This window comes from Molothrus ater, chromosome 27, assembly GCF_012460135.2.
Source record: "Molothrus ater isolate BHLD 08-10-18 breed brown headed cowbird chromosome 27, BPBGC_Mater_1.1, whole genome shotgun sequence".
Classification (NCBI taxonomy): domain Eukaryota; kingdom Metazoa; phylum Chordata; class Aves; order Passeriformes; family Icteridae; genus Molothrus; species Molothrus ater.
The window spans coordinates 5,736,615-5,762,455 of NC_050504.2; the positions used below are offsets into that span (position 1 = coordinate 5,736,615).

The 25,841-nt window shown below is 62.4% G+C and overlaps 2 protein-coding genes across 8 annotated transcripts in view; both read right to left on the minus strand.

Moving 5' to 3' along the window:
• SRCIN1 (SRC kinase signaling inhibitor 1) overlaps positions 1-24,684 on the minus strand; it is a 48,922-nt gene extending 24,238 nt beyond the window's left edge. For 4 of the 7 annotated variants that reach the window (XR_008508858.1, XR_008508859.1, XM_036398771.2 and 1 more), the window contains exons 1-3: positions 19,892-20,189; positions 14,696-14,979; positions 4,305-4,328 (exon numbers count right to left, since the gene is read on the minus strand). Coding sequence is in view for 5 of the 7 variants with exons in the window: in XM_036398771.2 (XP_036254664.1) it covers positions 4,305-4,328; positions 14,696-14,979; positions 19,892-20,096 (513 nt within the window). In the remaining 2 variants the exon portion in view is untranslated. Of the gene's footprint in view, positions 1-4,304; positions 4,329-14,695; positions 14,980-19,891; positions 20,190-24,500 lie in introns of those variants that run through there. The other 3 variants (XM_036398773.2, XM_036398774.2, XM_036398772.2) reach the window with 2 other exon arrangements.
• Positions 24,685-25,076: 392 nt separating this feature from the next.
• Positions 25,077-25,841, minus strand: part of LOC118696825 (uncharacterized) — a 24,164-nt gene continuing 23,399 nt past the window's right edge. The window contains exon 4 of the mRNA XM_036399161.2: positions 25,077-25,295. Coding sequence (XP_036255054.2) covers positions 25,077-25,295 — 219 coding nt within the window. The remainder of the gene's footprint in view (positions 25,296-25,841) is intronic.

A 25,841-nucleotide genomic window follows, 5' to 3' on the forward strand; every position in this document is an offset into this window, starting at 1 on the left:
CGGTGGAGCCGCTTGGATGGAGAGGGGGAGAGGGGTCAGGAGAGGGACAGAGGTGACAGGAGCAGCCCTGGACCTCCCACAGGTCACTTCAAAGCAGACAGGAGGGAAAAAAAACAAGGGAAAAATGCGCGGGGAAGGAATCCTGGCCCGGGATGGAGCAGCTGCTCCCAACAGCACCCGGAGCCACCCCACAGCTGCAGATTTCCACCCTGCGGCCCCGCCAGGGGCCTCGGGAGGGGACACGGGGTCTGTCCCAGCCCCACAGGCTCCCAGGGCCCTGCCCGAGCCCTCCCGAGCGAAAAACGGGTCCTGCCCGACCCCCCCGTCCATTCCACACCTGAGGGGCTTCCAAGCCATGACAGGTGACAGGAACGGCAGGAGGAGAAGCGGCTCCGTCCCCCTCTGACCGCCCCGGGACACTCAGAGCTCCAATTCCCACCCCCACCCCGAGCTCCGCACCCCCTCGCACCCCAAAACCGCCGAGACCAGCCCGAGACCAGCCCCAAAAGCCCCGAGACCAGCCGCAAAACAGACCTGGGATGGACAAACCCTCGCTGTGCCAGTGCCGCCGGCGGCGCCTGGCCCCGAGCTCAGCCTCCCCTCCCCTCCCGTCACCGGGAGGAGCCTCCCGGGCTGGGCTGGGCAGCTCCGGGGCGGGGGCCGCGCCCTCCAGGAGCCCCCAGAGCCCCCAGAATCGCGCCCCATGGGCACCGAGGGTGCTCCGGAGCGCGGCCGGGCATGGCCCTGGCGGGGCCTGGCGGGTTCTGGCGGGTCCTGGCGGGTCCTGGCAGCTCCTGGCAGCTCTTGCCCTCCGCTGCCCGTCTGCAGCTCCTCCGCAGGATGGGGATAAAGGCGAGGGAGCCCTGAAATCCCTGGAAAACAGCTGGCACGGCTGGCACCGCCCCGGGCACGGTTATTTACCGAGGCTCCGGCCCCGGGCTGGACACGCATCGGGATTAATCCCTGCTGATCCCCCTCTCATCGCTTAATCCCGGGGTCCCGCCCAGACCCCATCTGGTGCTGAGCCCTGGGATGGGTCCGTGGGGTGGGATGGGATCCATGGGGCGGGGTCCATGGGGTGGGGTCCACGGGATGGGCATTCCCAATTGGAATAGAACATCCCTGAGCAGAAACCAGCATCCCTGATGAGAAACCATAATTCCCAATTCAAATAGAGCATTCCTGACCAGAACCCAGCATTCCCAACATTGCTGACCCAGGATCCCTGACAAGAATTCCCAACTGGAATAGAACATTCCTGACCAGAACCCAGCTTTCCCAACTGGGATGCAGTGTCCTCAAACAGACACTGGCATCCCTGAACAGAAACCAGCATTCCCAGCTGGAATAGAACATCCCTGACCGGAAACCAGCATCCCTGATGAGAAACTATAATTCCCAATTCGAATACACCATCCCTGAGCAGAACCCAGCATTCCCAAGGGGAATTCAGCATCCCGAGCCTGGCTGCTCTGCCCCAGGTCCCGGCTCTGGTGCCGCCCCGCTCGGACACCTGATCCCGGCCGGCGAAACCCAACCCCTCTGCTCCGCCCTTTCCCTCAGCTGCACCAGCCAGGAGCGATGGATTCCTCTCGGGAAGGAATTCCAACATCCCAGCTCCTGCCGCTGGAGGCGAGGAGCCGGGGGATGCCCATCTGGGAAGAAAAATGGGGAAAACTGGAGGGAATTTGGGGCAGAAGTGGAGGAAATGAGAGGCCCGGGGTGGTCTGAGAGGCACCCAAAGGGTTTTTCCAGGAGTCTCCCCCATCGAAGGGGTTGTGGCCTTTCCAACGCCGCCCTCCCAGCCCTCTCCCCTCTCCCCCCGCCCCCAAATTAAAATCGTTGCCGCTGCCGGCAGCAATAACTCATCCCACGTCTAATGCTGAACATTTTGTCAGGATTATCCCGATTAAAGCAGAATTAATCCCGATCTCAATGTTAACAGGATTAGCGTTCAAATCGGATTAGGGTTTTTAAACCGGACCCCTTGACTGAAGGAAGGGGCCGCCCCCTCCGGAGTGAGCGGGACTCCCCGCCTTGGGATGGGCTCCGGGATGGGCCATTCCCAACCCCTGATCTCGATCCCAGAAACTCCCGACACTCTGCAGGTGACAGCACCTGGATGTCCCTGAGGTAAAGGCACCTCTCTGTCCCTGGAGACGGAGAGGGAAAGAAGGAAAAGGGGAAAAGGGAAAGGGGAAAAGGGAAAAGGGAAAAGGGAAAAGGGAAAAGGGAAAAGGGAAAATGGAAAATGGAAAAGGGAAAAGGGGAAAGGAAGGAAAAAGGGGGACTTCTCATCCCCTCTCCCCGATTTTCCTGCTGGCAGCAGAAGCTCCGCGTGCTGATGAATATTTAAAAGCCTGGATCCTCTGCAGCCTCATGAATATTGACGCTGCCGCTCGCCCCACACCTTCCCCAACCCCGTCCATTCCTGCCGTGCCTCAGTTTCCCCGTTCCTGCGCTGAGGATGCCCCTTCCATTCCCAGCACCCGGATGGGGTGGGCGCCATCCCCGCCAGGGGCAGGGGGGTGGGATCAGGAGACCTTTAATCGCTTTTCCCACATAACCCATCCATAAATATCGACAGCCCCGCGATCGATGGACAACAACGAGCATCATCTCCCGGCCATGCCGCAAAACCACTGAGGACCCCAAAAACCACAGCGAGGCGGTTGGAGCAGCCTCTCCCCACTGTTTACCCACCCTAAATCCCCCTTCCCACCGGGATCAACCCCCGGGATCAACCCCCGGGATCAACGCGCCCGCGGCCCTCGGCGGGGCCGGCGGAGGCGGCAGCGGGAGCAGCGGGATTACAGCAGCCCAGGGCTCGCCGCCTCCTATTTGCTCATCTCCTGCGAGTAAACTCTCATCTCCTGCTCTCACTGCGGCTGGCCGAGCGCCGCCGAGGGGGAAATGGCTTCCCGCGAGGAGACGCGGGGCTCCCGGGCAGCCGCAGCCGCGGGCCCGAGGCCGGAGCGGGAGCGCGGTGCGGATGAAGCCGCTCCTGACGCTCGTTTTTAAGACAAGCGCGTCCTTTGTGCGTCCCCCGCCGGTTTTGCCCTTCTGGATCTTTTACTCGGCTGCCTTTGATGTTCCTTTAAAGTCCCGGCTCCAAAGGAGCTCTGCCGAGCCTTTGGATCTCCTCGTTCCTCCGGGAATCCAAATTCCACCCCACCCCTCGCATCAGCGCGGCGGGAGCCCCCGGCCCTCTCCACTGAACTTCCCCGCGGGATTTTCCCCCCTTGGATGTGACCCTGGATGTCCCAAAAACACCGCGAGCCTTTGGGATGGCCCCGGCCGGGATTTTCGGGCAGGGAGGGCAGGAATGAGGGGATGGAAAAGTGCGGGGAGGATTGGGATGTATTGGAGACAGACCGGGATGTCCTAGAGACAGACCGGGGTGTCCTGGAGGATCGGGAATCTGCCGGGAGCCTGGGCTGGCAGCAGCGTGACGATGGAACAGAGGTGACAGTGGCACGGGGGTGGCAGATCGATGCCATGCCCCGGGGAAAGGGCGCAAAAAATCGGGAAAATATTTTAAAGCTGAGGATTTTTTTGCCTTCCCTCCCCTCAAAGCGCCAGGAAGGTCCTAAAGTTCAGCCCTGTTTTATTTCTTAGTCGCAAAAAAATCGGAAGAAAAGATAAAAAATCCGAGAAAAAGATAAAAAAGTGAGGATCTCGCGCCTTCCCTCCCCTGGCAGTGCCGGGAATGCCCTGTGGGAGCCGGGGCCAGCTGAACCTCCCGGAGCCGCGGCTCCACCCCCGTTCCACTCCGGGCATGAAAACTCGGGACAAATTTTCGTATCCCGCATTTCCCGGCCCCACATTCCCTGGGTTCTTTGGGTTTATTTTTTTCCACGGGAAGAGCGAATGCACCGGGGACAAGGCGCCAAGGCCACCCGGCAAGGCGGCGACCTTGAAGGGCAGCCAGGGAGTCACCGGGCAAGGAGGAGGAGGAGGAGGAGGAGGAAGAGGAGGCTGGAAACCAGAGTACCCCTGCTTGAGCAGCCACTCCGAGCTTCCAGCCCCATCCTGAACCAACCTTTTCCCATCCTTTTCCCAGAATTCTGTCTCAGAAATAACCCATAGCAGCAGGATTTGGCCGTGGGGTGGGTGCTCAGAACGAGGCCTCACAGAACCACTCACGGCTCACCCCAAACCCCAAAATTCCCTCTCACCACCTTCAGCTTCAGCTCAGGAATCCTCATCCAAAAAAATCCCACCCTGGGCTCCCACCCCCCTCGAGAGCCACAGCCAAGCACATGCATTTCAGAGAGAAAGCAGGAAAAATCCAAAATACTGACCTTAAAGCTCCAGTAGTTGGGTTGCTAACAACAAAGAAAAGATAAAACAGAAGAGAACACACACACACACACACAAACAAAAAAATACCATTAAGATTCTTGGTTTGACTTTTGGTTTTTTCCCTTTGAGAATCTCTGAGCTCGGATTCAAACCTGCTCTGGTTCCTGCCCCTCCCAAAGGGTCGCTGGAGTTTCGGGGAGCGAGCAAGGGGTGAGGATTGAAGCAAATTGGGGTGAAAAAGGAGGGAAGAGGGGTTGGCACAGCAGCCCGGCATGGCTACTGGAGTCACTGGTGCGCCCAGCCCCTCCTGGCACTGCCGCGGCGCTGGAAGTCACAACAATGTTCATTTTCCACGGGATTTTCCAGCCCTGCCCGGCTGTGCCCGCCCCCTCCCCGCGCGCTGGTGTCGCCGCTGTCACCGCGATGTGGCACCGCCGGTGACAGGAGCTGGCACCGCTCCCGAGCTGCCCTTCCCGGGCTGGGAGGGGATGGGATGGGCTGGGATGGGCTGGGAGGGGATGGGATGGGATGGGATGGGCTGGGATGGGATGGGAGGGGATGGGATGGGATGGGATGGGATGGGATGGGATGGGATGGGATGGGATGGGAGGGGATGGGAGGGGATGGGATGGGATGGGATGGGATGGGAGGGGATGGGATGGGATGGGATGGGATGGGATGGGATGGGATGGGATGGGAGGGGATGGGAGGGGATGGGAGGGGATGGGAGGGGATGGGATGGGATGGGATGGGATGGGATGGGATGGGATGGGATGGGATGGGATGGGATGGGAGGGGATGGGATGGGATTGGATGGGATGGGATGGGATGGGAGGGGATGGGATGGGATGGGATGGGATGGGATGGGATGGGATGGGATGGGATGGGATGGGAGGGGATGGGAGGGGATGGGAGGGGATGGGATGGGATGGGATGGGATGGGATGGGATGGGATGGGATGGGATGGGAGGGGATGGGCTGGGATGGGATGGGATGGGATGGGATGGGATGGGATGGGATGGGATGGGATGGGATGGGATGGGATGGGATGGGATGGGAGGGGATGGGAGCCTGGGGTCCCAGAGGGGGTCTTGGGGCCTTGCAGAGTTCTGGAAGAGTTCAGGTGGGAAGGGATTTAAAGGCGTTTTTATTCCAGGGGGATCCCGATATTCCAGGCTGTTCCCAGCCCCATCCGACCCTCTGCAGGAGGGAAGGTGGGTCCAGGGGTGAGGAGTGGGATTGGGGGACAAGGAGTGGGATCCAGGGATAAGGAGAGGGATCCAAGGACAAGGAGTGGGATTTAGGGACAAGGAGAGGGATCCAGGGACAGGGAGTGGGATCCAAGGACAAGGAGTGGGATTTAGGGACAAGGAATGGGATTGAGGGACAAGGAATGGGATTTAGGGACAAGGAGAGGGATCCAGGGACAAGAAATGGGATCCAAGGACAAGGAGAGGGATCCAATGACAAGGAGAGGGATCCAGGGACAGGGAGTGGGATCCACCTGGCTGGAAGGAGAAATCACCAGGATAATGATGTGTATCCTGACTTTTCCCTTCCCCAGCTTTTCCCTTCCCCAGTTTTTCCCTCCCCAACTTTTCCCTCCCTCTCTCTCCTCACTTCTCTCTCTCGGACCCTCAGTAATTTTCCCTCCCCTGATATTGCTGATCCTATCTGCTGACAGCGCCGGCTGTGAGTTTTATTTATTATTTTGGGATGACAGTGTGGATTTTATTTATTATTTCGGGATGACTGGACAAGCTCCTCACTGAGCCCATAAATCACAGCCAAATCCAGAATGTTCTGGCACCATTTGTGGTGGGCACTGTGACCTGTGGGCACAGGATGGCACAGCAGCCATCCCTACCCCAGCTCAGCAGATCCAACTAGGAAAAACAAGGTTTTAACCCCATTTTTAACCCTATTGTAACAATTTAAAAGTTTAATAAGGGGCAATAGGAGATAAAGACAATAAAGCAAAGGCTGGTGGTGTTCAGCCAAGAGCACATTTGCTATTTTGGAAACACTTTTAATATATTTATATTTTACATAAATATATTAACACTTTTTATATATTTATTTCTATTGTATTAGCTTGTTGCATATTTATTATACTAAATATTTATAATATATATTTTATTTATAAAATATCATTTTATAAATAATATACATTTATGAAACATATATTTATATATTTATAGTATTTTATATTTTAAAATATTTTAAATTATTTTAAATATTTTTAAATGTTTAATATTTTAAAATATTTTAGTATTTGCAAAAAGCCAGTATTATAACACGCACTGTATCACAACATGTATAATATTATAATATGTATCTCTACCTTTCCCTGGCAGCCCTGGGGATGTGGCACCGCCCGTGGGGACGGGGACGCGCTGCCCGTCCCCTGCAGGGCTCCGGGACCATCCAGGGCTGACAATCTGGCGCGGGTGGCAGCGCCAGGCGGGCCGTGGCCAGCACCACGTGGTGGCACTTTGTGGCTCCATCTGTCCCTGCTGGCGCTGCTGCCGCCCCAGCGCCCGCCCTGCCCGTCCTCTGCCCACCCCAAATGCCCCAAAACCACAGAGGGTGCAGCCCTGGCGGGGGGGTCAGGCACAGCCACGGCCCTCGGGTTTCAGTTTTTATATTTTTTGGATTTTCCGCTGCTTTAGCGTGGAGTTCTGAGCTTCCTATTATGGGATGGTGAGCTCTGCACAGAGCAGGGAGACAAAACAATTCCTGCTCCCGCTGGGCACCAAGGACAAATGATCCAAATCTCAGCCCAAGAGCACAAACACCGTGGGCTGGAGAGAGAAAAACAAGGATGAGACTGGATGGGCTAAAGCTGGAACTGACAATAAACTCCAAGATGCAAATGAAGCAGAACTTAAAAAGGTGAGAGACACTGTGACCATTTGGGTTCATTTTGTGACCATTTGGGGTCATCTTGGGTGCAGCCCTGGCTGGGCACTTGTGAACTTGTGAACTTGTGAACTTTGGGCACTGTCTGGGGGTGAGGCCTTGTGAAGGCTGAGCTGGAACTGAGGCCAGAATTACAGAATAAAGCAGGGATCTGTTTAAAGGATCTCTTCAATGGATCTACCCTGGGCAGCACAAGAGCACAGCCAGGGCTGCACCCAAGATGAGCCAAAATGGTCCCAAAATGAACCCAAAAGAAAACAGAATGAACCCAAAAGATCACAAAATGAACCCAAAATGAACCAAAATGGTCCCAAAATGCACGACCGGGCACGGGGTCTCTCACTTTTACAAGTCCTGCACCATTTGCATCTTGCAGTTCATTGTCCCATTCCAGCTTCAGCCCATGCAGTCCCATCCTTGTTTTTCTCTCTCCAGCCCACGGTGTTTGTGCTCCTGGGCCTGAGATTTGGGCCATTTGTCCTTGGTCCCAGCTGGAGCAGGAATTGTTTTGTCTCCCTGCTCTGTGCACAGAGCTCAGCATCCCCTGCTGTGAAGCCCAGACCCACACACTAAAGCAGCACAGAATGTGAAAAAATACAAAACCTAAACCTGAGGCATCACCTGCCAGCCCCTTCCAGGCTGGATTTGCCCAGAGAGAGGGGGAGAGGAGAGGACCGAGCTGGAATTAACATTTCGCTGGCTCTTCAAAAGCATCAAAGGGAGATAATGGGCCGGGAGAGGATTGGAAGCGACAGCCGCGTTCCGAGCCATAAAGCAGGCGGCTCCTTGCAGCAGCAACCCTGCAAAAGGTGCGGGGAATTACAGAGGCTGAGATTTATAATTACAATGAGAGTCATGTCCGCGGTGCTGCCAAACGAGGGAATAACGAGGAGCTCAGGGTCCCCAAAGCGCGGGGAGGAGGGCGGAGATGCTGCCGGGAGCCCTCGGAGGGATGGACACACAGACGAGGCAGGAAAGCAGGGCTGGAGTGATGTAATCAGGAATATTTTGGAACTTAAGTTTGAAAAAATAAAATACATTAAATGGCTGTGGTTGTCCCAGGAGGAGACGGGAGGTAAATGAAATGAAATCCAAGTGAGTCAGCGCCTTGACCGAGGGGGACTTCCCCTGAATGGCAATTAAATCACAAATCTGTTGGTGATTAACGAGGCACGGCCGTGTCCCTCTCGAAAGGGCAGCAGCGGCAGCCGCCGCCCCGGCACGCTGCACTCCCAGGGAGGACAGAGGCAGCTTCATCGGCTTTTTAATTAACTCATTTCCAGGAGTTCCAGCTTCCGATCGAGTCCCCCACCCTCAGGCACCGCGTCTTGACAAACAAAAATCTCCTTGAAAAATAACAGCCAAGTGAATTTAATCTGTTTCTGCTTATTAAAGTTTTTTGGTTGTTGGTTTTTTTTTTTTTTTTTGTTTTGTTTCGGTTTTGGGTTTTTTTAAATGCTTTTCAGCGCCAGCGAAAGTGAATTAAAGTGGAAATAGCAGAGTGACAAGACAGGGAGAAGAATGCAAACAGTGACCAGACAGAGCGGGGGCTGCAGATTTTGTCACCTGAAGTGCCACAATTATTGCAGGCACCTCTCAAACGTGACCGGGGGGGGGACAGCGGGGACAGGAAGGGATGCAGGAGGGCTGGGGCTCGTCCCTGTCACACCTGGGCTCCTCAGGAGGCTCCCAGAGCCCACCACGAGCTTCTGCTGCTCCTCTTTCAGGCAGAGCCCTGGGCTCTGCTGCCCCTCCACCCAGAGCGGGCTCTGACGGCCATCGAGGCGACATCAGAGACGCCACCGCCGCCTGTCGCGAAGACTCAACATCAGGACTCCCCCACAGACCCCCCAGCTCCAGCTTTGCCCTCCAGGCCCCTCCAGCTGCCCCCGCACCCCCTCCTCCCCGAGCCCATCAGCGCAAATCACAGCCCTGGCCTCCTCCGCGGTCCCTGGGGACAGCGCAGGTGACACCGGAGCCCCGGGGGCACCTTTCCCCCCCGGCCCCGGCTCCAGCCCCCTCCTCTCCCGGAGCGAGGCGGCGAATGCGCAGCGCCGGCTCGGAGCAGTGCATCAGGACGTGCTGTGCCGAGGAGCAGCCATGCTGGGGCTCCGAAATCTCCCTCCTGCAGCAGCCCCGGCCAAGGTCAGCCCCGTCCCCGCCGCAGGTGCCGCGGGGGCCGCATTCCGCGCTCAGCGCGCCCTCCCCAGCGCAGGGGGGGCTCGGATCCATCGCTGCCGGACGCGGGAGCGCCCCGGAGCCCCGCAGCGGGGTCAGGGCGCCCCTGAGGAGGTTTTGGGGCACGGACAGGGCAGGGGGAGCTGGCAGGAGCTGGGCAGATCAGATGGCACGGTGGCCATGGCAACGGCACGGCGTAGGTGGACCAAACACAATAGGGACGCGCGAGGTAAAGCGGCTCCGCTCCCCCCGCGCTCGGCACCGCGTCCGACCCCGGCAGCTCCGGGGGGACCCCCCGGCGCATCCGGCACCCCCAAACCCGGCAAAGAGGGATAAATCTTTGAGAAACGCCAAGGACAAGGAACGGGATCCCCTCGGAGGGGGTCACGGCAGCGCGGGAGGGGGGCGCTGAGCACCCCCGTTCCCGGCAGAGATGGGGGTGAGGAAGACCCCGGCACGCAGCCGCCGCCGGAGCCCGCCCTGCCCTTCCTCCGTCCCTTCGCAGCCGGGGCTGGCGGAGCCGCAGGGACAGCGGAGCCGCCGCTCCGGCTGCTGCAGGGCTGGGGCGGCCCCTCCCCGAAAAGCCACCCCCGACACGGCGGGCAGCGGCTCGGCACCGGCCCCGGGGTCACGGGGAAAAGGAGAGAAATTCGGGCTGGGAACGGCGGGAAACTTCAGGGGAGGGAGGGAGGGAGGGAAAGATGGATGGTGGATGGATGGACAGATGGACAGACAGAGGGATGGAGGGACGGATGGACACATTCACCCTGCCCGTGTGTGCCAGGGAGAGCAGGGACGCTCGCAGCCCTGCCAGGGGGAGCGCTGGTAGCCCAGCTGTGCCAAGGGGAGCGTCCCCCCTCCAGTTCCTGCTGGGCACCTCCTGGGCACCTCCCTGCCCCACTCCCACGAACCCACTCTGCCCCCGGGGCTGTCATCGCTGTCCCCAGCCGGGTTTTTACCCACTTCCCGGGTAAAAAGACCCCTTCCATAAAAACCCCCAAACAAGGGGAAGCGGGGTGCCCCGCGAGTTCCGCCTGACTCCAGAGCCCCCGTTCCCAGCCAGCCCTGCTGGAACGAGCCGGGAATCGCTGGCGGGGGGGCAATGAGGGAATCGATAGGGCCGGCTCCGGCTGCAGTCCCAGGGACACGCACACAGCGCTCGTGTTACTCCCGGCAGCCGCGCTCCTCCATTTCAGCGCTTCCCAGCGCCTCCCGTCACTCTCCACCTCTGGAGACCAAGATGACACCGCGGGGAGAGCCCCGAGGGACCCCGCGTCCCCTCTGCCACCGCGCTGCCGCCTCCCGCGCCGCCTCAGCCGGCGCTCCCCGTCCCCACCGAGCGCCCCGATGCCCCCAAACCCGCCCGTGCCCAAACCCAGCCCAGCGGGCACCCCGAGGTGCCAGGACCGTGTGCCGCCTCTCGGAGGGGTTTGGAGGTGAGGGCAAACCTTTCCTGCCACCGCAGGGCTCAGCTGTGGGCGCAGCCCGCGGGAAGGACGCTGGGGTAGGTGAGCTGCAGGCGACAGGAGCGCCCGCAGGGCGCAGGGACGGTGCCCGCCCCGGCCGCCATCGGCCCGAGGGGGGCACAGGGAACCGGTGTCCCCTCCCGGGGCTCGGGTGACAACGCGGAGCGGCCCTGGGACAGCGGGGGGTGCGCAGGGGGGTGGCACGGGCAGCGCCAGGGCTTTGCAGGACCCCCCCGTGCACCCCCGAGGGGACAAGGGGAGCCCCCCCGACTGCGGCACCGAAGGGCAGCGCACAAAGTGCCACCCCCTCCCCGCCGCGACACCGGGAACGGGGGGGACCCCCGGGAATGGGGGAGAGGGGGAGGCTAAAGGAAAGGGGACGGTGGAGGGGCTGTCCCCGGTCTGGGGCCGGGGTACGGACACCCCCGGCTGCCGCCGGGAACCGGGAGCTCGGGGTGGGGATTTTGGGGAGGGGGACACTGCGGTGGGCAGGAGCGACAGCAGGACAGCTGGGGCAGGGTAGATCGGCGGGGGAGCCGCAGCAGCGGGTGGCGGACACCGGCTCCGTCACCGCCCGGAGGGATGCGCCCCGCTCCATCCCGCTCCATCCCGCGCGTTCCCGCCCGGTACCTGCGGCAGGTGAGGGCTGCGGGCCGGGATCCGCAGCGCCGCTCGGCCCCGCTCGGCCCCGCTCGGCCGCTCTCGGCTCGGCTCGGCCCCGCTCGGCTCCCGCCGCCCCTCCCGCCGCCGGGCCCGCCCCGCCCCGCCCGCGGCGCCGTCACCATGGCAACCGCGGCTGCACCCCGCCCCCCCGCGCCGCCGGCAGGGGGCGCTGAGAGCGCGGAGGGGCGGGGCCTGCGGGGGGGGGCACGTGAGGGAATAACGGGGGAATAACGGGGGAATAACGGGGGAATAACGGGGGAATAACGGAGATGGGGACGGGGACAGGGACGGGGACAACGCAGGGACGGAGACAGGGACCGGGATAACACAGGGATGGGGACAGGGATGGAGACAGGGAAATACAGGGATAGGGAAACGGATAGGGACCGGGATAACACAGGGGAATAGAGGGATAGGGGCAGGAATGGGGACAGGGATATGGGCATGGATATGGGTGTGGAAATACAGGGATGTGGATATGGATATGGATAGGGAAATACTGGGATATCGATATGGATGTGGACATGGCAATGCAGGGATATGGACAGGGATAACACAGGGACACACTCCTGGAAACACACGCAGGCACGCGCAGGGATGTGCACACTTGGATGTGCACATGGCTGCACACGGGGACTCGCGCACAGCTGGATTCACAGCTGCATTCACACCTGGGTTCCCACACTCCATCACCCCCCAGCACAGACCCAGACCTGCGCCCGGGCTCTGCAGGAGCCCCCTGCGGGACCCAGTGCCACCTGTGCCCGCTGCCACCTGTGCCCAGCGCCCCCCGTGTCCCCTGCACGGCCCTCGCAGCCCAGAGCCAACGGCGCCATCAGGAAAGGGAGAGGATTCCCGGGAGCAACGGATTTTTGCCAGGCTGGAGGGAATGTTGACATTTATGGAACGTCCCTTTTCACCTCTGGTGTTCCAAACTCCCTCAAATGTCTTTTTTTTTTTTTTTCCTTTTCTTCCTTTAAAATTTTTTTAATTTTTTTTCTTTCTCTCTCTCTCTCTTTTTTTTTTTTTTCTTTTAATCCCAATAAAACAGTAAAGCCTGGGATTCTGAAATCCCTTCCAGGCTCCTCTGGAATATCAAAGTGATTTTCAAACGTTCCAGGCAGGCCTGGATCCCAATGTCATTTAAAGGTTGGCACCTGAGCTTCCCAGGATTTCTAGATTCCTGTTATTATTTATTGCCTGCCAGGGAAATGAAGGAAAAGAAGGGAGGAAAAGGAAAAAAAAAACAGATTTTGGTAGGCTTTTAGGGTGTTTGGGTGGGGAATGAGCTGCAGCCAAGCCCAAAAATCCAGGTTGGGTTTGGGAATAAAGGAGATAATTCCCAAATCCAGATAATTCCTTCACCTATAAAAATCCTTAGCAGTTTATCAGACCTGAGCCAACCCCAGCAGGATTTTTCCCTTTTTTTTTTTTCTTTTTAGAGCTGCTGCTTATTTAAAAAGAGGAAAGTCTTTAAATCCCTGTAATAATAGGGGAAAAAAATCCCATTTATTTACCAGGAAGCAGCGCTCTGTGCCTGGACATGCCCCAAATATGCATTGTGACAGCAAAGCCACCATCAATTATTGTCCCCTCCCCAAAATTTGGGTGTTTGGAGGCATTTGGGGGGGCAGCAGCTCCGATGGCCCCGGTTTTCCTGGCAAAGCTGGATTCCCTTCCAGCAGGCCAGTTCTGGGAGTTTTGGGAATTTTTGAATTTGGGGAATTTTGGGACCTTTGTCCCCTGGGGATTTTGGGGATGATTCGAGGTTTCCTGTCAAGGGTGCTCCAGGTTCTGCTGCCCAGGGGAGGTGGGCATTTATTGCTGCCAAATTGGTGTCACCGAGGTGTCACCAGAGCCAAATCAGGGGGTTTGGAGTCCCCAGTGCACCCCAAAACAGGATAGGAACAAGGGGACACACAGCCAAAGGACAGCATGGCGGACATGGCACCAACCCCAAGGGATTTGGGGTCCCAGAACACCCAAAACAGGGTCAGGACCCCCCTCCCGAACAGTCCATCCCCAGGGCTCTGCTGTGCTCAGCAAAGGCCACCAGATGCTGGGGGGCTCCGCTCCCCACACCTGGGGGGTTCTGCTCCCCACACCTGGGGGGTTCTGCTCCCCACACCTGGGGGCTCCGCTCCCCACACCTGGGGGGTTCTGCTCCCCACACCTGGGGGTTCTGCTCCCCACACCTGGGGGGTTCTGCTCCCCACACCTGGGGGGTTCTGCTCCCCACACCTGGGGGTTCTGCTCCCCACACCTGGGGGGTTCTGCTCCCCACACCTGGGGGTTCTGCTCCCCACACCTGGGGGGTTCTGCTCCCCACACCTGGGGGTTCTGCTCCCCACACCTGGGGGTTCTGCTCCCCACACCTGGGGGGCTCCGCTCCCCACACCTGGGGCTCCGCTCCCCACACCTGGGGGTTCTGCCCCCCACACCTGGGGGGTTCTGCTCCCCACACCTGGGGGGCTCCGCTCCCCACACCTGGGGGTTCTGCTCCCCACACCTGGGGGCTCCGCTCCCCACACCTGGGGGGTTCTGCTCCCCACACCTGGAGGGTTCTGCTCCCCACACCTGGGGCTCCGCTCCCCACACCTGGAGGGTTCTGCTCCCCACACCTGGGGGGTTCTGCTCCCCACACCTGGGGGTTCTGCTCCCCACACCTGGGGGGTTCTGCTCCCCACACCTGGGGGTTCTGCTCCCCACACCTGGGGGGTTCTGCTCCCCACACCTGGGGGGTTCTGCTCCCCACACACAGTGCTCTCTGTCACACCTGGGGGATTCTTCCCTCAGGGCTGGGGAATTCTCTCCCTCACCCCTGAAATATTCTCTTCCTCACCCCCGGAATATTCTCTTTCTCACCCCGTAAGATTCCCTTCCTCACCCCTGGAATATTCGCCTTCTTACACCTGGAATATTCTCTCCCTCACGCCTGGAGAATCCTCTCCCGCACACCTGTAGGATTCCCCTCCTCACCCCTGCAATATTCGCTCTCTCACCGCAGGAACATTCCCTTCCTCACCCCCGGAGGATGCTCCCCCATCACCGCCGCGCCCACCCCCCTTTTCACACACACCCACCGCCCCCTCGCTCCCCTTCCCCTCCATCCCGCCCCTCCCAGCACTCCCACCCCCCCAGTTCTGGGCCATCGCCCTCACCTGGTCCCGCAGGCGCTCCTGCTGCCCGCGCAGCGCCAGGGCGTGCTGCGGGTATTTGCTCTTCAGGTGGTCCATGAAGGCATCCCGCTTGCGCTCCATCTCCGTCTTCTGGAGGCCGGTGAGCGCCTCCAGGCTCTGGGCGGCGATCACCGTGTGCCGGCGCTCCGAGGTGTGCACCAGCCCCACGTTGGAGAAGCGCCGGGTGCCGTTGCCCAGGGTGCGGTACTCGCGCGGGTACTCGGCATCGTCCGCGGAGATCATGTGCGAGCTCGTCCTGTCGGGATCTGTGCGGGTCCGGGAGAGCACAGCGGGGTCAGGGCACAGTCCCTGGCCATGGGGCAGGAGGGGGGGGACAGTCCCAGCCGTGGGGCAGGGATAGGGGCAGCCCTCTCCATGGGGCAGAGGTTGAAGGTTGGGATTTGGGGTTGGGGAGGGGGATTTCAGCAAGGAAAGATGGCAGAGCCTTGCTGGGAACGGGATCACCCCTCAAAGGGGTGCAGACAGTGGGATCACCCCTCAAAGGGGTGCAGACAGTGGGATCATCCCTCAGTGGGGTGCACACAGTGGGATCACCCCTCAGTGGGGTGCACACAGTGGGATCACCCCTCAGTGGGGTGTGGACAGTGGGATCGCCCCTCAGTGGGGTGCACACAGTGGGATCATCCCTCAGAGGGGTGCACACAGTGGGATCGCCCCTCAGTGGGGTGCACACAGTGGGATCACCCCTCAGAGGGGTGCACACAGTGGGATCATCCCTCAGTGGGGTGCACACAGTGGGATCATCCCTCAGAGGGGTGTGGACAGTGGGATCATCCCTCAGTGGGGGTGCACACAGTGGGATCGGCCCTCAGTGGGGTGCACACAGTGGGATCACCCCTCAGAGGGGTGCACACAGTGGGATCCCTCAGAGGGGTGCACACAGTGGGATCGCCCCAGTGGGGTGCACACAGTGGGATCACCCCTCAGAGGGGTGCACACAGTGGGATCACCCCTCAGTGGGGTGCACACAGTGGGATCGGCCCTCAGTGGGGTGCACACAGTGGGATCACCCCTCAGTGGGGTGCACACAGTGGGATCATCCTCAGTGGGGTGCACACAGTGGGATCGCCCCTCAGAGGGGTGCACACAGTGGGATCGGCCCTCAGTGGGTGTGGACAGTGGGATCATCCCTCAGAGGGGTGCACACAGTGGGATCGCCCCTCAGAGGGGTGCACACAGTGGGATCGCCCCTCAGAGGGGTGCACACAGTGGGATCACCCTCAGAGGGGTGCACACAGTGGGATCGGCCCTCAGTGGGGTGCACACAGTGGGATCATCCCTCAGAGGGGTGCACACAGTGGATCGCCCTCAGTGGGTGCACACAGTGGGATCGGCCCTCAGTGGGGTGCACACAGTGGGATCCCCCTCAGTGGGGTGCACACAGTGGGATCATCCCTCAGAGGGGTGCACACAGTGGGATCGCCCCTCAGTGGGGTGCACACAGTGGGATCGGCCCTCAGTGGGGTGCAGACAGTGGGATCGGCCCTCAGAGGGGTGCAGGGGAGGAGGTGGGTGCCGGGCTCGTTCCCCTGCGGTGGCAGCGCTGTCCCCGCTCCCGGACACGTGGCAGGAGATGAGGGACAGCGGGGATGGAGGGGCCGGGGGGTGCAGGGGCTGGGATTCCACCAAAGCCGCGATGATCGGAGCGAAACGGGAATGAAGCAGCGCTGGGCGACTGAAAACAGCACAGACGGGACACGGGACAGGGACACGGGGACACGGGGGACACAGGGAAACACGGGGGACACGGAGACACGGACACGGCTCCGGAGCACAGACACACGGGGGCACACGGACACAGGACAGAGCGAAAAGAAAATGAAACCAGGCAGGGTGGGGGGAAGGTGGAGCGTGCAGGCACCGGGGAGGGGAGACAGGACCCCCATGGCCCCCCAGAGACCCCGGCGGGGGCTCAGTGCCCATCCCGCAGCCATCGCTCACAGCGGCCGGCCCGGCCCGCGGGCACCAAGCCCGGGATTGTTGGGATGCTTTGCCCCATCCCAGCCCTTCCCGGGGCTCAGCACAAACCCTGTGCTCCAAACATCTCTGCGATGCTCTGCTCCATCCCAAACCCTTCCCGGAGCTCAGCACAAACCTGTGCTCCAAACATCTCTGCGATGCTCTGCTCCATCCCAGCCCTTCCCGGGGCTCAGCGCAGCCCTGTGCACCAATCCCGGCATCCTGGGATGCTCTGCCCATCCCAAACCCTTCCCGGGGCTCAGCCAGCCCTGTGCTCCAAAACGGGATCTCCGGGATGCTCTTGCCTCATCCCAGCCCTTCCCGGAGCTCAGCACAAACCTGTGCTCCAAACATCTCTGCGATGCTCTGCTCCATCCCAGCCCTTCCCGGGGCTCAGCGCAGCCCTGTGCACCAATCCCGGCATCCCTGGGATGCTCTGCCCCATCCCAAACCCTTCCCGGGGCTCAGCCCAGCCCAGGCAGGCAGGAGAGGGCACAGACAGAGGGTCCCAGGCGCAGAGAGGTGACAGGGACTCGTCCTTTCGCTAATAACTCATTCTGAGCACGCTGGGATCTGACTTCCAGGGAAGCTGCAGAGCCGATGGATGCCTGGAAGTCCCCGCACGCTGCCAGCGCCTGGCACCGCCTCGGTGCCCGCAGCTCGAGGCCACCCCGCAGCCCCCGGCCCCTGCCCAGCCCCGTGCCCGCTGCGGGGCGGCTCCAGGACCCCAAAAAGCCACTTTGGGGGTCTCACACCATCCGGGAGCCGCTGTCCCCAGTCCTTGGAGCGGTGCCAGCCTGGCCCGAGGCCAGGGCCTGGCTTTGCCACCACTGGTGAATTTCGCAGCTCGTTCTGCGGGGCTCAGCCTCCTCCTCCTGCTCCCCTTTTAACCTTGATCCATAATTCATCTAATTCTTCTCCCGCTTTTGCCTGTGCCTTCCCTCCTCGGCTCCGGCAAACAAATCACAGCGAGGTTTTTTCCCCTTTTCCCTTATTTTTTTTTCCCCTCCTCAATTATTCATGAGCCCGGCAGATCAGTTTGATATCAAACTGATAAGAAAGCGTTATCAGCGGGGTCACGGCCGCGATTCCTCCACTCAAGGTCGCACGAGCGGCTTTGTCACCAGCCCAGCGGGGACATCACGTGCTCACAAACGCCACGGGGACATCCCAAAGCCTTCCCTCCTCCAAAATCCACCGGTGCAGCTCTGTGCCTCCCAGCTCTGCCACCAAATGTCACCTTGGCCGGGTTGTCCCCCCTTTTCCCAGAAAACGGAGCTGGAATGTGGCAAGAGCTGAAGATCCCGTCCCTCCCTCGCTCTGCCGGGTACCCGTGGCATCAGGGAGGTCACAGTGACACCAGGGAGGTCAAGGTGGCACGGGGAGGACAAGGTGACACCAGGGAGATCAAGTGGCACGGGGAGGTTACAGTGGCACTGGGGAGGTCACAGTGACACCAGGGAGGTCAAGGTGGCACCGGGGAGGACAAGGTGGCACCAGGGAGGTCACGGTGGCACCAGGGGGTCAAGGTGACACCAGGGAGATCACAGTGGCACGGGGAGGTTACAGTGGCACTGGGGAGGTCAGAGTGGCACCGGGAGGACAAGGTGGCACCGGAAGGTCATGGTGGCACCAGGGAGGTCACAGTGACACCGGGAGGACAAAGTGGCACCAGGGAGGTCACGGTGGCACCGGGAAGGTCATGGTGGCACCAGGGAGGACAAGGTGGCACCAGGGAGGACAAGGTGGCACCAGGGAGGTCACGGTGGCACCGGGGAGGTTACAGTGGCACCTCCACCATGCCAAACACCCCCGGGTCCCCTCTGCCATCAGGGGACCCTGCTGGCCGAGGGGACACGGGCAGGGCATCGCCCCGGGCTCCCAGCGGCTGCCGAATTCCAGCCCTGACGGGGAGTCCCGCTGGAGCAGCTCGTCCTGAACCCCCGGGACCCCCAGGAGCCGCCTGCCCCTCTCCCCGCTTCCGTCACAGCCCCACAACGTGCGGTCCTCACTGGGAAATGCAAATCCAAACTGGAAAACTCCTCCCTGCCTCGGCCGCTCTCCCCAGCACCGGCTCCGCGACCCCAGAGCAGAAATTTGGGCAGGAGCTGCACCCAGCACCCGACACCCCGCACAGCCACAGCCTCGGAGCCCTTGGAAAGATCCGGAGCACCCTCGGAGCCTGCTCGGGATGGGGGGATCGGACCCGGGGCCAGCCCCGCTGTGCTCCGGGGCCACCAAAACCATCGCTGGGGCGCCGCAGAACTCCCGGATTCCTCCCGTCCCACGGGAATTCTGCGGCCGGGGATGGGGATGAAGGCGAGCCCCGCCAGCCGCAGCCGCAGCAGAAGGAGCTGCAGCGCGTCTCCCTCCCGGAGCCGAGCCAGGACGGGGATTTTTGGGGTGACAGAGGGGGTTTGCTCCCCCCACCACCTCCCGGTGCCCGCCCCAGCCCCGCTGCGGCAGCGCGGGGCTGAGGCCGCGTTCGCAGCTCCTTCCCGGCCCCTCCCGCTCCGCCATCAGCATGCAGCTCCCCGCTCCCTAATTACACGCTCCGGGAGCGGAACGCGCCAGCTCCGCTCGCCCGCTCCCAGGGATGATCTGAACAGGGGCAGGGAGGAGCTGGACCCCCTCAGGGGCGCTTCCAGCCCGCGCTGCGCCGCATCCGCTGCGCGATCCATCCCCGGGACACGGGGCCGGCGAGGATGAGGCGGCCCCGACCCCGCAGCATCGCAAATGTTCTGATCCAGGGGAGGTAAAGTCGCCACAGCCACGTGCGCTGGCCTCGTGTCAGCGCTCCGGAGATGCCACCAGAGATCCCATCCAGAGCGGGTCCCACCCGCAGTGGGCAGGGATGGTCCCGCAAGGAAGCAGCCTGGGGGGCTCGTTGGGGAAATGAACCTGAAAACCCTCAGGGCCAGGCTGGAGGAAAGGCTGTTAACCCTTCCCTCCCGGCGATAATTCCACCTCAAATCCCCCACAAAGTTTTTTTCTCCTCCTCCTGCAGCAGTTCAGGAATGCAGCGGTTCCCACACGGCCGCAGCAGATCCCTGGAAAGTGCTCCCCGAGGCTGCTTCCAAGTAGGTCACTGGGGTGGCAGAGCCTGCCCGGAGCCTGCCCGCGCTGCCCAGCCCAGCCCGGCCCACGGGGACACCCTGCGGGCCGCGTCCCCCGCTCCGGGACCGTCCCCTCGCTTACCCGCGGGCGCAGCGCGGCTCCCACGGCGGCCGGGCAGCGGCTCCGGGGGCACGGGGGGGGCAGCGCTCCGCTCGGCGGGGGCTGCGGGCGGCTCCTTGGCCGGGCGCAGGGCTCCCACCACGGCCAGGATGCCGCGGTAGATCCGGGCCAGCCCCTCTCCGAGCAGAGGGAGGTTGAGGGAACGCGGTTCTCTTTGCCGATTCATCCACCCATCGTCCCCACCTGCCAGCAGAGGTGTCACCCGTGCCGGGGCCGGAGCCCCGGGCTGCTAGCAGGGCACGGCCATCGCGTCCTTCCCGGGAAAACAGCGAGACCGGAGAGACGGTTTGGGTGGAAATCTTCAGGAACGGCGCTGGCAGGAGCTCCTGAGAGACAGGGCAGGGAAAGGCCCCCAAAAAACGGAGCGGCTGCGGGATCCGGCTGGGATCCCCCCGTTAGCAGCGGCTCGGCGGGGTTTTATCATCCGGAGGAACGTCTCAAACCCAGTTTATTACTGCAGTCCCATAAATCTTCATGAGGCAGCGAAACCTCGCGCGGGTCGCGGCGAGCGATCAGCGGAGCGTGCAAAATCGCCCGAGAAAGCGCTCGCACAAAAGGGGCGAGGGGAGGGGAGGCGGGGAGTGCATTTGGGGAGAGAGGCAGCCGGGAGGGCGGCAGCCCCTGGGAGCGATGCGGCTCCCCCGCGCCCGGCCATTAGCGCGGCCGGAAGAGCGGGATGCTCCCGCTTCCTCCCGGAGGCTGCACTGCCGCACTGCCCGGCGCCCAGCGAGCCCGCCCGGCTCCCGGAGCCCTGCCCGGTGCTAACCCCTTCCGTGCCGCGCTGCCGGGGCGGGAGGAGGCGTGGGGGAGAGCGGGGGGAGCTCCTGCGCCGCGCGGGTTTAACTCGTGTGGTGCTGCAGAGACGGCCCTGGGAATGCGCGCACTGCCAGAGTCGGGCCTGTGGGAAATCAGGGAATGATGGAGTGGTTTGAGGTGGGAAAACCAGCCAGATCCCAGCCCTGCCGTGGGCAGGGAGATCCCACCACGCCAGATGGCTCAGAGTCCCGGCCGAACCATTGCTGTCCCTGTCCCTGGCTCGGCCACGTGGTGTCCACTCATTTTGGGATGGTCAAGCTCCTTACAGGACCTGCCCTCACACCCAAAAAGTGCTGGGAGCTGCCCAGATGCTCAAGTTATCCCAACAAACGCAAGCCCAGGAGCGTGGACACGGCAGGTGACACCGGGGGGACACGGTGTCCCCTCTCCTGCCACCGCCACGTCCCGACATAGGGCCAACCCTGGCCGGATCTGGCCACTTAAAGCGAATTCCCAGGGAATTCCAGCCTTGGGGCTGCGGGATTGCCGGGAGCGGGGCGGACCCAGGGTCCATCCCAGGGCATGTGAAAGTGAGGGGACTTCAGGGTGTCCTTGTCCCTCTCACAGCGACGCAGGAGCGAAAGCTGCCGGCGACCGGGGTGAGAATCCCCCACCCTCCCCTCGCTGCCGGGCTCATGGAGCGGCCGCCAAATCCCCTGGGAAGAGCCAGGCGACGCCAAGGCCACTCGCAGGGGACCGAGAGCACCCAGCAGGGGACAAACTCTCCGGGATGTCCCCCGGGATGCGGGAATTGTTCTCCCGCCTCATCCCCCCTTCCCAAGGATCCCTGCCGGTGCTCAGCGGGCTCCCCGCCGCGCCTTTCACTCCCAAATTCCAGTGGAACAGCGGAAAATTAAACATCCCCCTGCTCCACAAACACACAGCTCCATTGGGAGCTTCCCAGACGGGACCCCACAGATCCGCTTGGCTTTGGGCAGGGGCACCGTGCCCGCTCACGGTGCCAGTCCGGATTCTCCGCGTGAAATCCTGGGATCCTGCCCGTTCCCAGCCCCGGGCGCCGCCTTCTCCCGCCCGCATCCCGCAAATTCCCGCCCCGGAGCTGCTCCGGGACGCGGAGCTCGGCGCGAGGCTGCAGCTTGGAGGAGCTCAGCTGGCATCGCCCCGTGGCACTGCCCTGCCAGGCGGCTCCTTCCCGCGGATAAATCCTGCATGTCACTTGTCAGAACCGGAGCGAGGGGAGAAATCCCATCTGGCCGACCCTGGAAAAAGCAGCCGCCACTTTTTCCCACCTCGCCGGGTGTGATCGCGCCCACGCGCCCACATGGAGACGGGAGACGAGTTCACCTCCCAAAATCCCGGGGATCCAGTGCCAAGGGAAGGGCCGGCACACCTGGATGCTCGCCTGGGGCCGTGCAGCAAGGAGGAAGCCAAGGGAAAATGAGGGGCAGAGGGTGGGAAGGGCAAATTCCAGCTGGGAGAGCTGGGAGAATCTTCCCAGTGCCCTCGGAAAGCCAAGGAAAGATGAGGGGCAGAGGGAATGAGGGAAGGAGAAAATCCAGCTGGGAGAGCGGGAAAATCTTCCCGCTGATCTCGGCTCCGTGTCCGGCCGCTGGCCAGAGGCTGAGCCGGGGCATTCCTGGAGCACGGAAAACTTCCCTGCCCGGGGCAGAGCCAGGAGGAGGAGGAGGAGGACGGAGCCCTGCGTGCCCTGGCAAGGGCGACATCCTCGGCTGGCAGGGCTGGGGACGTGCCAGCAGCCGGGGATGTGGGATAAAAATAAAGGCGAGGCGAGGCTGGCCAGCTCCTGGCGGCTCCCACAGAAGAAGCTTTGTGGTCTCGTCCCCACCCCCGCGGCACAGCCAGGACTGGCAGCTGCCATGGGAATGGCCCGGGGACCTCCCTTGGCACAGGGAAACTGAGGCACGGAAGAGGAGTGACACGGGTCTGGCTGCTGAGGGGAGGGGGTCAAACCCAGAATGGTCGGAATTGAAAGGATTTTCCCAGGATTTTGGGTCCTGGCAGGCTCGTGTGGTGCAAGTGAGGATGTGGGGCCGTGACTCAGCCGTGGGGCCGTGACTCACGTGGGCCGTGATCAGCCGTGTCAGTTCGGTTGGAGAAGCAGAACCAACTGCCCCTGCCCCAGGCTGCTCCTGGGACACTCCCAGGGATCCAGGGCAGCCACAGCTTCTCTGGAATCCCAGCCCAGCCCCTCCCCACCCTCTCAGGCAGGAATTCCTTCCCAAAATCCCATCCAGACTTCCATGACAGGAGGAACGGGAAGGAGCAGCAGAAGGAACTGAGACCTTCCAGCCTGGCCTGTGGCCACCAGCAGCTGCCAGGGCAAAGCCAGAGCCGGGCACGGGGCCTTTGGCATCCCAAATCCCACTCCATGAGGGATGAATCCTCGCAGGGAAGCCACGAGGGGAGGGATCCAAGCCAGGCCCACCCTTTGCCCCACCAGGCTGGATCTCCAGAGGGCTCAATTCCACGAGGGAGCCCTCGGGGAGGGGATTTTTCCTGGCTCAGAGGGTTTGGGACCATGGCAATCCCACAGCCATCTCCATCCTTGGCACAGGAGACCCAACTCGCCCAAATCTTGGCTCTGCCACCCCCAGGATGGGCTCGGAGCCCACCCCGGCGCTCAGCAGCTCCATCCACAGCACCGAGCTGTGATCCCGCACCCTCCAGCAGGATTTGGGTGGCACTGCCCCTTCGGATGACTCCTGCTGGCAGCTGGGCCCTGCCAGGCGTGGGAGAGGCTGGGAAAGGCTGGGTGGGTGTCCCGTGGGGGGGCCGGGAATGCTCCCGGCGGGGGTGGGGAGAGCAGCCCCTATTTCTGGGCGCACAGGTAGCACGTTGGTGCTTGGTCACCGCCTGCTGTGCCAGCCCGGTTAGTCACAGCTCGTTAAAAATCAGAAAAGCTGGGAGAAAAATATCTCAGAGCCTCGGCAGGAAAACGTGCTCAGGGATGGAAAACACGGGGTGAAATCTGCAAGGATTCGCTGTCAGCCTGAGCAGCCACGGGACACGGACGCTGCGGGGACATGTGACACATCCCCGCGCAGGGCACGGCGACACCGAGCCGGTCCCTCGCAGGGTGGTGGCACCTCCCACCTCGAGACAATGCGGGTGACACGAGGACAAGGCCGAGCGCCTGCCACCCCCCGGCCCGCTGAGTGCGCCCTGCTGTCCCCTCCTGCCCCATCCTGCCCTGCCGGGCACATCGGGGGCGCAGCCACGTCCCCCGCCCGCCGCCTCCACCAGCGGCAGCCAGAGCGGGGTTTAGTCAAGCAAAAGGAGGGCAGCAGCAGCTGCCTGCAGCCCTCTGCCTCCTCCTCCTCCTTCTCCCTTCAGAGCCGGGCACGACACAGCCCACGCCATCTGTGCCCACCTGTGAGGGGCTGGGACCACCCCCAGGCCACCCTAGAGGTCGCCTGTGAGGGGCTGGGGCATCCCCGGCCCACAGCATCCATCAGCTGCTGGGCAGAGCCTGTGTGGGACTGGGACCCTCAGGCCACCCAGAGCCCACCTGTGAGGGGCTGGGACTGTCCCCAGGCTGGGCCTTCTGTCCCTTCCTGGGGCAGGACCCTTCTGTGAGGGGCTGGCACCACCATCCATCACTTCCCCGGGCACTGTCCACCTGTGAGGGTCTGGGACCACCCCCAGGCCACTCCAGAGGCCCCTGTGAGGGTCTGGGACCACCCCATCCAGCCCATCCATCACTCCCAGGGCACGGCTCATCCCCGGAGCCTGCGGACCCTGCGCCCCCATCCCCGCGTCCCCCGGTCCATACCCACGAGCAGCGCTGGCAGCCGGTAGTCCCCGGGCTCGCTGGCTCTGCCCGGCTCCCGCAGCCTGGCCGCGGCTCGGGGGGAAGCTCCAGGGGGCTGCTTTGCCCAGCGGGGCAGCATCGCGGGGGCAGCGGCAGGCGGCTCGGCTCGGAGCGCAGCTCGCTGATCTGCGCGACAAACACACGCAGCTCATCGCATCTGCTTAACCCGGGCCGGGCACGGGCTCGATGAGCATTTCGGCATTTAAAGCCGCACTCCGGGCCCGGCAGGGTCGGCTCCGAGCAGCCGGATCGGGCGGCGCTGGCTGCCGGTGCTAATTAAACGCGGGGTGGGCTCGTTACCGAGCGAGGGGAGGGTGGCACCGACCTGATCGCGCAGCTCTGACCTCGCAGGCGTGCGGCGGCTGTCACCTCGCATCCAGCGCCGCCGCCGTCACCTCAAACCCAGCGCCGCCGCCGCCAGCTCGCACCCAGCGCCGCCGCCGCCACCTCAAAACCAGCGCCGAGTCCTCCGCGCCGGGGAGCGGAGCCGCAGCGAGGCCGCGCTGCTGCCGAGCGCTCCCCGCTCCTCTCCCCGCGCTACCGAGGGGCTCCCAGGGTCGTCTCCACGGCCGGCATTCCCCGCTCCCGCCGCTCCGCCAGCTCCCATCGCTTCCCCTCACATCCTGGCCCTGCCCTGGCAACTTTCCCCCCGGTTTGTCCCTCCGCTCGCTCCGCTGGGCGCGGACGGTTCTCGCTCTGTTTTCCGCCGTTCCGGAGCTCCTGCGGGTCCCCGGGGATTTTTTCCCCCCTCCTTCCCTGGAAATGTCAGCGTGCCCCCTCAAACGCATCACATGGGCGGGCAGTGCCAGCAGCCGGGCAGAGCCATCAGCGCCGGATTGTCGCGCTGCCCTCCCCGTGTCCCCGCCGGTGACACCGCGGGGCTCTGCCGAGCTGCCACCAGCCCCGGAGCCAGCCCCGAGGGTCCCGTGAGCCAGGATGTCCCTGATGGCACCGAGCTGCCAACCCTGGGCACTGACACACCGAAATGTCCCCGCTGTGAGCCCGCGGCCGATCCCCCTGGGGAGCTCGGGAAGGAATTCCAGAGGTTTTCCGGGTTTGTCCCCAGAGGTTTTCGGGTTTGTCCCCAGATGTTTTCCGGTTTGTCTCAGAGGTTTTCTGGGTTTGTCCCAGAGGTTTCCGGGTTTGTCTCAGAGGTTTTCTGGGTTTGTCCAGAGGTTTTCCGGGTTTGTCCCAGTGGTTTTCTGGGTTTGTCCCAGTGGTTTTCTGGGTTTGTCCCCAGGACACGGCGCTGGCCACTGCGGGCAGGGTCAGGCCACAACCTCCACGGATGGAATTGACCAT